General features: G+C 33.5%; 1 protein-coding gene across 1 annotated transcript; it reads left to right on the top strand.

Moving 5' to 3' along the window:
* Positions 1-10,424: 10,424 nt before the first annotated feature.
* On the top strand, positions 10,425-11,357 carry LOC115960789 (CLAVATA3/ESR (CLE)-related protein 41). Its single transcript, XM_031079781.1, has one exon. The coding sequence runs from the start codon at positions 10,564-10,566 to the stop codon at positions 10,954-10,956; it is 393 nt and encodes a 130-aa protein (XP_030935641.1). The 5' UTR covers positions 10,425-10,563; the 3' UTR covers positions 10,957-11,357.
* Positions 11,358-11,752: the final 395 nt, after the last annotated feature.

The following is an 11,752-nucleotide window of genomic DNA, read 5'->3' as shown; positions in this document are numbered from 1 at the left end:
AAGTTCTTGCCCAAAAATCCTAAAGACACAACCAAGCCTAAAACACTAAATTTGACACCCTAACATGCATTTTAAGCATACAAAAACATAAACATAATCTAGAAAAGCATATTAAAACATATTATAACTAGCAAATAAAGCAAACAGAAAAATTTAAAAGTAGAAAATGAAAGAAAGGAAAAAGAAAAGTTTTGACTATATACCTCACAAAAAGCTTTCCAAGCTTGATTTTTTATCGTTCCCCTCAGTCAAATCTATTCACAAACCAATAAGAAAGTAATTAGCAACATTAAAGTAAAAGGATTGGGGCCAGAAAAGGTCTCAATCAAAAAAAATTGACTTGAAAGTGTTTTGTGAAAAAAACCCCTTTTGAATCACTATTTTCTAGTGAATCTTGTATTTTTCCTATGGGATTTCTGTGTGTTTTGAAAATGTATCATGTAAGACTTTATATAGTGGAAAAAATGGGGTTTGGAATTGCTCCCAAATGATATGGGATTCATTCCAAACCTCAGCTATTATTGCAGAAAATTTGTCTTTTTTTGTCTCTGAAACCCTAGCTGCTTACACAAAAGTGTGCTTGCGTATGCATGCTTTGGCCTGCGTACGCAGGCTACTGCCCACGTACGTGGGCTAAGGGCCTCTTTGGTCATTTATTTCCAAAAAATAAATTTTTGCTCATTTAAAAGATTATATTTTCCATTTTAACACTCATCAAGTCAATTTGATATCTGATTGGACTCTAAACTGGCCTTGGGGCTTAGAGTTTGGGCATCATTAGGGAATGGGGTCCCGAGGCATAAGGAGTACAAAATGTGGTATCTACAATGAGCCTGCGTATGCATCCCTGCCCAAAAAACACAGCAGTCAACACCAATAAAAAATACTTCTAATCAACCTAACATGTGTTCTAATTATCAAAACAGTAAACCTAAACTACATAGAAGATTAACAAAGCAGGAAAAAAGAAATAAAAACAAAGGAAAAGAGTGGAAAAGATAAGAACAAGTACCTTACACAAAAGCTTCTAGCCAAGAAACTTTAGTTTTAGGATGCTTTTCAAAATAAAAAGCTTCACCTGAATCACTTTTTTGGAGTTGATTTTGTGTGTTTTTGGGAAATTGGCCATGGGGCCTTTTTATAGTGTTCAAAGAGAAGGGGAGAGCTCTTCACAAGAGATGTGGGATTAGTTCTACCGCATTTTCCATTAAAAATTGTCTTAAATAGTTTTCTGAAACCCTAGATGTATACACATGCTCCTAGTTGCGTACGCATAGGTTAAGGATGTGTATGCATGGTTAAGGCTGCGTACGCACCCTTAGGATTTCTATAAGGTTTTTATTTCATCCAAAAACATCCAACTAAAGAGTTTCTTTGGCCAGGCCCTAGACCAATCCTAGACCTACCTAGTGTTATCATCATTGGGGAACAGAGGCTCAAGTCATAAGGGCTACAAAACGAAGTATCTACAATATTATTAAGAATAATTGTGCAATTTTCAAGAGTTTGGTAATTCAACTTATAACTTTCAATATTTTTAATAGAGACATTTATCAACTAGTGTCTTTTAATATTTTTTATAAAGATATTCAAGGTACAAATCTCCTCATCCCATTGTTTTTTTTTTTTTTTTTTTTTTTTTAATATATATATAAATTTAAAACCACTCAATTGTTGTAACTATATTCAAGGTACAAGTTTTTTGGTTATTCTTAATTATATTAGTTTTAACATTTTACATTTCCTCACTTTTCAATAACATATAATATAATTGAAACTAATCCTCAATATTATACCACATCATGAGTATTATACATGAAAAAATATAAATCGTTTTTTTTATTAAAAAAAAATCAAAATAAACTTATACATATTTTGTGTTAGAAGTCGACTAGTTTTAATAAATTTTAATATTATTGATTTGTAAATAAATTTAGTGGCTTTATAGTGAATTATCGTACAATTCAATCGGAATATTCCGAGTGTATAAATCACGCCTAAAAAGAAGGGTGTGAAACCCATTTCTGTCTTTGTAAATAAAAAGTAAACAAAGACTAATTTTTTTCTTTATTTAGGGTTCTAAAGTCAAAGAAAGATTTCTTGGGCAACCGGCCAAGCAAGAAAATGCCACACCAGATCCTATTCCACCACGTCCTATATCCCTTTTCTTATATGATGCTATTGCCTTTTCCTTTCAAGATTCTTTATTATTACATTTACAAGATGACCCATCTTTAATCGGCGAATTACATTAGTGTTTAACATTATGACTGAATTGTCCTCGTTACATCTCATATTATAATAACTTTTTCTTTTCAGAAGAATCATATTAACTTAATTTTTTTGACTCAGTTAACCATTTTGTGGATGCTTTACTACAAGAAATTTGTGGGTTTCAGATGGTTGAATAAGAGATCTGAGATTCAATCCTCATTTACACCAAAAACTGATTGGTGTCTTAGTTTAATGATAAAAAGCTATTATCAGAAACGGACGTCATAAAATAAAACACTCTCTCTTGAAAAAAAAAAAAAAAAATTGACTACAAGGAATAGAAGTATATGGGATAGCGATATTGCATGACTGGTAGTAGGTTAGGATATTATAAAAAATAAAAAAAATAATTAAAAAAAAAAAGGGAGATTCAATATAGTAAAACATTAAAGTTCAACATAGTTTAGCCAACTCTAAATCAAGTATAGATGTGATAATCCGGAATAATCAAGGTTCAGTTATAGGCTTATAGCCTCTTTATCTCAGCAACTTCCCCAAGCATACAGAGCAGAAGAGATCAAAACTCTGGCTGCCACTCGGGCTCTAGAGTTCGGTTTAGAACTTGGGCTAGAAAAGGCTGTTTTAGAGGGAGATTCTGAATTGATTATTGAAGCTTTGGCTTCGGAGGATGTTTCTCTGGCTTCCTTGCTCCTTTGATTCAAGATGCAAGTTTTTTTTGCTAAACATTTTTCTCAATTACTTTACTCTCATACTAGGAGAGAAGGTAACAAAGTTACTCATAATTTGGCTAAATTTTCCAAAAATGAAACAGATTTTATTGTGTAAATAGAGGATGTTCCTTCACAGTTTCATTCTATACTTCAAGTACATTAGTAATATTAGCTATATCTTTCTTCTTTAAAAATAAAAAAAAATAAAATAAAAAAACTGTCTATATTAAATTATTAATAATGTAGACTAAACTTTACTATCGGTAATATGAGTTATAGATGTTCCCCAACCACTCAAAATCACATTCATAAATCCTCATAAAATTTCACGCTCAAATCGTATTCAACTGAAAAATGAATGGATCTTTTAGCCTTAAAATAAATAAATAAAAAACCAGCAAGCATCTTTTGACCTTCAAATACAACTACACTATATATTTTAATCAAATTAAACTATCTTTTAGCCATAAAAGAACTACCATGCCATTTTTTTATATGAAAAGATAGCCACTTTGGGTTGATACTGTAGACACCGCATTTTGTACTCCTTACGACTTGGACCCTCGTTCTTCAATGATGTTGAAATTCTAAAATCCAAAGCTGGTTTAAGGCCTAATCAAATGTTAAATTAACTTAAGAAATATTAAAATGAAAAATATAACTTTTAATGAGCAAATAAATCTATTTTTAGAAAAGTAAACCAAAGAAACTCTTGGCATGTGCTCGCAAGAATCAGCCTGCGTGCATAGCCATGCTACATGCATATGCAGGCCCAATCCTGCACGCGCAAGAAGGGATCCAGAAACATAAATAAGGCAAGTTTTCTGTATTAATGCTAAGGTTTGGAACAAATCCCACATCGTTTGGGAGTCGTTCCAAACCCCTATTTTCTTAATATAAATAGTCATACATAGTACCTTTTACAAAACACATAAATCCCATGGGTAAACACTAAAATTCATTAGAAATAGTGAATCAAAGAGGGAGTTTTTCACAAAATATCCTCAAGTCAATTATCTTTTGATTAGGGTCTTTTTTGGCCTTGTTCTTCAAATTAAGATTACTAATCACTATTGTTTTTAATTGTAAATAGATTTGACTGAGGGGAATGGTCAAAAATCAAGCTTGAAGAGCTTTTTGTTTGAGATATTAGTCTAAACTTTCTTTTGCTTTCTTTTCTTCTTTTTGCACTTTAATCTTTCTGTTTGTTTTAGTTTCTCTGTTATTATATGCTTTAATATGTTTATATAGCTTAGGTTTATATAGTTTTATATTTTAAAAGCACGTTAGGATGTTAGATTTAGTGTTTTGAGCTATGCTACTAGGGTTTCTGGGCTAAGTCTCATGTGCGCATAATCTTGGCTGCATGCATAGGCTGGATTATGCACACGTAGACTTGTTTATGCGTGCGCATGATTTTGCCTAGAAACTCTAATCTTTTTTTTTTTTTTTCTGATTTTGTTTCTATTTTCACATGTAATGCCTTTGTTTTAGATCCTTTTTCATATATTCATGCTTTTGAGCTTCTATTTCACATGTTTAATTGTTGTTTGCCTTTCACATGCTAGAATTATGGTTTATCTTATGTTTTCCTTGTTTTATTGCCATGAACATGGATTCACATGTCCATGCATCTTTGAATATGATTTTGTTTAATGATAGATTTGAACATATTTGTTTGGAAGAGTTATGCTTAATCACATGTTTGCATGAATCTTTTATGCTTGTGCTTCTACCTTGGATATGATATGATATATGCTAGGGTTTATGACATGGTATTAGATGAATGATAGGATGATGTGACATGTATGTTAGTGTATGCTATGGTTAGGCTTTAGTTGATTGCCATGATAGATGTATGATTAGGTCCTTTTGGGATGATTGATGCCATGTTGTATGCTTAGATGTATATGTGTGTGTGTGTGTGTGTGTGTGTGTCTGTATAGATACAATATTAAGTGTGCCTTTAATAGGGTTAAGACATAAGACACAATGAGAGGAAGCCAACTTTAGGATTAGGCGGTTTAGGGTGCCTAACACCTTCCCAAGACCGTACCTTAACTCCAAACTCATATCTCTGGTAGTAAGATTAATAGTCCTTCCTCGAGAAGATGCTATATATATGTTTCCTAGACCATTGCAAAAAGCTATGTGACGACTCCCATCCGTTGTGTCCATAGCTGGTACTAAATTCTTATAAGCATTACATAATACGTGTAAGGGTCATATATTTATCTAATTAGCATATCCTAACATACTTTGCTTGTAATTGGGTAGCATCTAAGTGATTTCAAGGTTGAATCATCAAGTGGTATTTTGAATACATGAAGACTATTCAAGGTATAGTGCAGAAAAGGCAAAACAGAAGATCTCGATACCTAGCTTGACATCTTTTGATCTATCAAGATTTAATGAATAGTGATACCTGCCTCGATACCTCTCAATTTATCGAGCCATGTAGATTTCAACTGTTCAGATCTGTTTTCGACCCATGATGACCAAAGCCTTCAATGCTTTTGTGCCTAAGGTTTCCGGAGATATAAAAGACATATTTTATAACTGTTATCAAGAGAGAAGACAAACTCAGGGACATATATTGTGCTACACACTCCTGTGAAGTTGCTGTGACTCTTGTGCACCTTAGGATTTTGTAATGTGTTGCTTTCAGATCTACAAGCGTGGATTAAAGAACTTTGCACCCAAAACAACTCTCAAGTCACTAGAGTTAGTTACGTACTGGGATTCATGAAAATGTGTTAGTCACGTACTCGGATCTATGCAAAGGAAGAAGTCTTCTATAATACCTATTCCAATTGAGAATGGGAGCAAAGGTTCAACTGTAAGTTGGTATTTTAGGATAGGTCGAGTAGTGGTAAGATTCCTTATTCTTGTAACCGCTTGTTTTTTATTAATGGATTCTTAAGAGTGGTAACCTAAAATTCACCTGGTGGAGTTTTTGCCTTGTGAAGGTTTTCTCCATTTATTAACGAATCACAGTATCAAATTTAATTTCCGTTGCACTCTAGTTTAGATTAGTGATTTATTTTTTCCTTTATGTTGCATGTAATTTGAATAATTAATCAATTAGAGTAATTGAATTAATAAAATAGGGACAATTCATAACCCAACAAGTGGTATCAGAGTGGTCACACTCTAATTAGGATTTAATCTTTGTTGTGTGATCCTTTGACTCCTATTGTCATGGACCATGGTCAATCATTGATTATACGTCATTTGTATGATGAAACTAACTATGCATACTGAAAAGTATTATGGGAGCATTTTTGTAGTCCCTAGATGAGAAAGTTTGGCTTGCTTTGTACGTTGGGTGGACAAAACTCACTAAGGCTCCTACTAGTTGGGATGACGAAAATATCAAGACTGCTGACTTTAACAAGAAAGCATTGAATGCACTATACAGTGCCATTATAAATGAAGAATTTAAGAAAATATCTTCAATAAAAAGTGATAAAGTAGCTTGGATGATCTTAAAGACCATCTATGAAGGAACCAAGGCAGTGAAGGCTACGAAGCTTTAGATATTAACAAGCAACATCGAGGAAATTTGAATGGGGAAGATGAAACATTTGATGAGTTTTATGCAAAACTCAAGGATATTGTGAACTCCTCCTTCAATCAAGGTGAAAACATTCCTGAACCTAAGATTGTGAAAAAGATTCTTTGATCTCTTCCAGAGAGGTTTCACACCAAGAACACTACTATTAAAGAGTCAAAAGACATTGAAAAGATTCCATTAACAGAACTTGTAGGAAATCTCCAAACCTATGAGATGGGATTTGTCAAAATTTGGAAGGGCAGAAAAAGCAAAAATATTGCTCTTAAAGTCAAAGATGATGAAGAGGAAGAGCCATCTGATGATGAATAAACTAGACTCAAAGCATACATCATGAGGAAATTCAAAAAGTTCATCATAAACAAAAATGTGCAATTGAAGGATAAAGATCATAAAAAATCTAGTTTCAACTCCAACAAAATTCAAGACAAGCCGAACAAGGAATACAAGAAGGCTGGTCAAAGCACTACCATTCCATCTAGACCTAAATATTTTGGTTTCCAAGGTTGTGGTCATATAAAGCCAGAATGTCCTACCTATCTCAAGTCCATAAGTAAAAGAAAATCTTTGACTACAACCTTGAGTGGCACCAAACCAAACACTAATTCGGACAATGGTCAATAGGAGAAATTCTTAGTGTTTGTTTGTTTAGACCCCTTAAAACAAATTGTTTAACCTAATGAATTATCCAAGTATTTACTTAAGTCAATTATGAGATCTAGGTTAAATAGAAAAATATCATATGATGCACAGCAGAAAAGAAAATAACACATAGATATAATCACCCAAGAAAACCAATGAAATGAACCATCTCAAGGTAAAAACCTAGGGAGGATTTGATCTAGCTTTCCTTAAGCTAAACAAATCCACTAGAAAGAATTGAAGTTTACAAAAGATTTAACCCGAAATCTATTGCTACCACTAATAGAACTTACTGTCACGACCACGTGCAAGCTCTGACTCTACGAACTCTTCTCTCTTGGATTTATAGCACACAAGCTCTAACACTTACGACTTTAAGATCCCACTCAAAGGTTTAGATCAGCAATTGTTGATCTTGTAGCAGCAACTAGATTCCACCAGCACTTAATTGTAAATCTTGTTCCAGTAGAAATTTGTAGAGTTAAAAGGTTATAGAACCTCTCAGATCTCATACGAGTAACTCATAAGTCTTCCTAGAGTTTGCAAAACATAGTTAAGGTTTTCCTTTTATCCTTAGGAGTTTTGGATTGAAACCCTAAACATTTTCACAGGCTTGGGCCTAATTTAAATTCTGCAAAATCTATTTTATTGCGATTTTCGATCAGTCGAATGTAATTTTCGATCAGTCGAGGTTCACTGAACTTGAACTCTCCTTTCTACAGTTTGAATGTTCTTGAGACTTGATTTGTACAATCTTGAGCAATGTCTAACACCTAATCTAGACATGTTTTTGTTCTTGATTTGCCAACATAAACAAAATAGGAATATAAACATTTAATCCTAAATCTTTAGAACCTAACACATAGCTTTCACTACCATTGTTGAAGAAATCAAGGTGAAGAAGTTAGTGAAGATGAGGAAGAGTAGGATGAGACGAATCTGGAGGAATTGGATGAACAAGATGATATTGTGGACACCTCATTTTATACCCCTTATGACTCGAGCCCTTGTTCCCTAATGACGATAACACTAGGAGGTCGAGGGATGATCTAAGCCCTAGCTATGGAAACTCTTTAGTTGAAAGATACTTTTGGAAGAAATAAAAACCTTACAGAAACCTTAAGGGTGTGTACGCCACCTTGAGCTTGCATACAACCACGAGCCTACATACGTAGCTAGGGTTTTAGATTCTCTGTAAGGCAAGTTTTTACTTAAATATGCAATAGAGGCAATCCCACATCACTTGGACATGTCTTTGCCCCTTCTCTTTAAACACTATAAAAAGGCTCCATGACCCTTTTCCCAAAGATACACAGATTCTACTCCAAAAAAGTAATTTAAGGGAAGTTTCTTACTTTGAAAAGCATCCTAAACTAAAGTTTCTTGGCTGGGACTTATTTTAGTCCAAAGCCTTCTAGTTAAACTTACTAAACCTTTGGGTATTTTGTTTTGTAGATTGACCGAGGGGAACGATCAAAATCAAGCTCTAAAAAGCTTCTTGTGTGAGGTACTTGTTCATGCTTTTATCTTCATATTTTGTTTGTTTTTATCTGTATTTTTTTTTTTTAATATCTTCTTGTGTAGTTTAGGTCTGTTATTTGATTGTTTAGAAAGCATGCTAAGTTGTTTAGATTAGGTTTTGATTGGTGTTGCATGCTATGTTTCTAGGCAGGGTTGCGTACATTGGCTCGTGCATGTGTACACACCTTCATGACCCTGGGCTTCTACATGTGTACATAAGCTTAGTCCAAAAAATCCAAAATTAATTTCCTTCTTGTTTTATTTTGTTTAAATGCATATGTTGGCTTTTGTTTAATATGCTTCACATGTTTAGGTCCTAGGTTAGTAGTATAACATGTTTTGATCTTCCTTTGCTTAGATTACATGATTAGGCTTTATGGTTGGATGAACACTATGAACATGCATATGAACATAAACATGCATTAATGCATAGGTGCTATGATGCAATGAGGTAAGTGAGATAAGTTATGCATATCAATATGGACATGCATCTGTTTGAATGTTGAGTATGATTAAATATTGTGATGCCATGGTTGAGTGTTTAAACATGCTTGTCCAAATGTCTTGATGCTTTGATGATTGCATATAAATGTGTTGATGTTACTACCTTTGATATATTTTTTGCCCTTTGATAAAATGAGTAAATGTCATGATAGATGAATGCTAAGTTTTGGGAATAATATGCCATGTTGTTCGTTTAGATGCATGTTAATGTGTGCATGGGTTTAGAGTAGCCTATTAAGAGACCCTTTAACAAGACTAAGATTTGGAACACAATGAGTGGAGGCCAACCCACTAGTCGGGTGGGGTTGGGCGCCTAACACATTTCCATCCCCATACCTAAATTTCAGACACATGCTCTAATAAAGACCAGTCCTTCCATAATGGCGCTACATATATAGTTCTTAGACCTAATCTAGGTGATAACTCCATTTACACCCTTCACCTAGTCCACTCTAGGCCGAGACGTACTTCATATAAGGAAATCACTACTCACTGCATTTACGATGCTGGGCAATTGCACCCACAGATATCCCGAAAACCTATGAAAAGCTTTTCAAAAATTTTGAGAAATATGAAAATTTTTATAGGTTGGCATTAAAGGAAGCAAAGTAATTTTGAGATTTAGAAAACTCAAGTAAATAAACAAATCTAAATAGGACTTTGAAATAGTTTTCAATAGGAAAGATATAAATTATACAATAATATAATTATGTACTTATCCATGAAACTATCAAGAGAAAGAACTACCATTTCTTTCCTGCAAGTGTGAGAACTAATAAGAATCTGCTACTTCAATAATTTGTAAAAATGTTGTAAAAAAAAATGTTAAAATTAGTACCTATTAGTATACTAATAATTAAAAATAAATAAATAATAGGGCGATCATTGCTCCCTAGTCCATATATAGCTCCATCTATGCCACAAACCATTTATATATAAAGAGGTGTCAATTCAACTATACGATCCTTTGACAATTTATTTTAATATCTGATATGTTATTTTACAAAGTGTTATGAAAAATTAAAATGCTCCACGCAAAAAGCAATGAACTTGCTCAGAAATCAGAATGACATAAATAAACATCGAAATCGTATTTTTGACTAAATAATAATTGAAAAACTTTATTAATTGTTTTGAAATCCTTAAATAGTTTCATAAACATGGTCTTTTTTGTAAATTGACATACCCATTCCATTACCCTTGATATATACTTGATTCTTAGGTAGTGGAACAAATTTGTATCGAATTTCAAAACTTCCTTTCCATTTACTTTTGCTGAAGCTTCTACTCCTAGCTCTTCTCTCTCCATCGGTACCCTGTCTCCCTCTTTTCTCTTTGTCAGTTTGTCGCCTTCTTCTTTAGCCTTGGTGCTGGTTCATGGATTTTGAACCCTTGTGGGATCTTGGGGGGTGGTTTCTTCTTCCAAATTGCATGGCAGTGCCTAAAACATCATCTTCCATCTCTGAAATCCACACTAAATCCCACCCTTTTCTTTTCTTTCTTGCCATCCTCTTCATTTTCTTCCTGCTCATTAATTTTTCTAACTCAATAAACCCACCATCATCCATGGTGTCGTCCTCGGTGTCCATCAAAAGGCTTCTCTTGGATCCCTCAGCATCGTCTGCTACATCTACCACAAACTTGCACCCAAAGCAAACCAGGAACAAGCATACTACTTCCTCATCATCATCATCAAGTTCCAGTACTAAAAGGGAGTTTGGAGCTGCAGCTCACGAAGTTCCCAGTGGTCCAAATCCCATATCAAACTAAAGTTTGTATTAAAGCATTGTGAAATCCACTACTGTGCAAAAGGACTATCGATCCATCGAGTATGTAACGGCAGAGTTATAATTATTGTCATCTTAAATTATGGCTACTGTTTGAGTCCACATTTAATACTGCTTGAACTCTGTGAGAGGTTTGTTTCCTATGTTGTCTTCCTCATATATAATTGTTAGCATTGCCTATCTTTTTTGCTAGATATTATTGTATAGCAAAAGATCATATATATAATCTATTTTACTATGTGCATGTATGTCGATCGCCATATATTGATGCCATGGTTATGGTTTGTATTATTTATTTAACAGGCGAGAATTCAAGACATAATATTTTATGATTTGTTTGGTTTAAATTAGTGTTTCTGTAAATGGATTCCTTTTCCGTTACCTTTTTTTTTTTTTTTAACCAGATAATTGAGATGAAAGATTTGAACTCTTAATTTTTCTGTGTAAAATATTAAAAAACTACAAAACTTATTACTAATCTTTCTCTTAATTGTTGTCAAAGTCCGGTGTGTGGTGTGATTTGCTAGGTACATGTACTTTTCATTCTAGGTTGATATTTCTTCAGGTTATTTTTTTTAAACAAATCTTGAAAAAAATTTATGAGAAGATTACGTTGTGTAATTTTTGAGTTACATGCTCTTCTCTACTTTTCTCCTTGATGAATGAATGAAACTTTCCTATAAAAAAATTAAAAAAAAAAAAAGGGGGGGGTTTCCTGATAAAGATTGATTAGTACTTCCATATGGACCTTGGTTAGGTTTCCAGAGCTCATCAGGACT

This window comes from Quercus lobata, chromosome 9, assembly GCF_001633185.2.
Source record: "Quercus lobata isolate SW786 chromosome 9, ValleyOak3.0 Primary Assembly, whole genome shotgun sequence".
NCBI lineage: Eukaryota > Viridiplantae > Streptophyta > Magnoliopsida > Fagales > Fagaceae > Quercus > Quercus lobata.
This window is presented reverse-complemented; position numbering and strand designations above follow the sequence as displayed.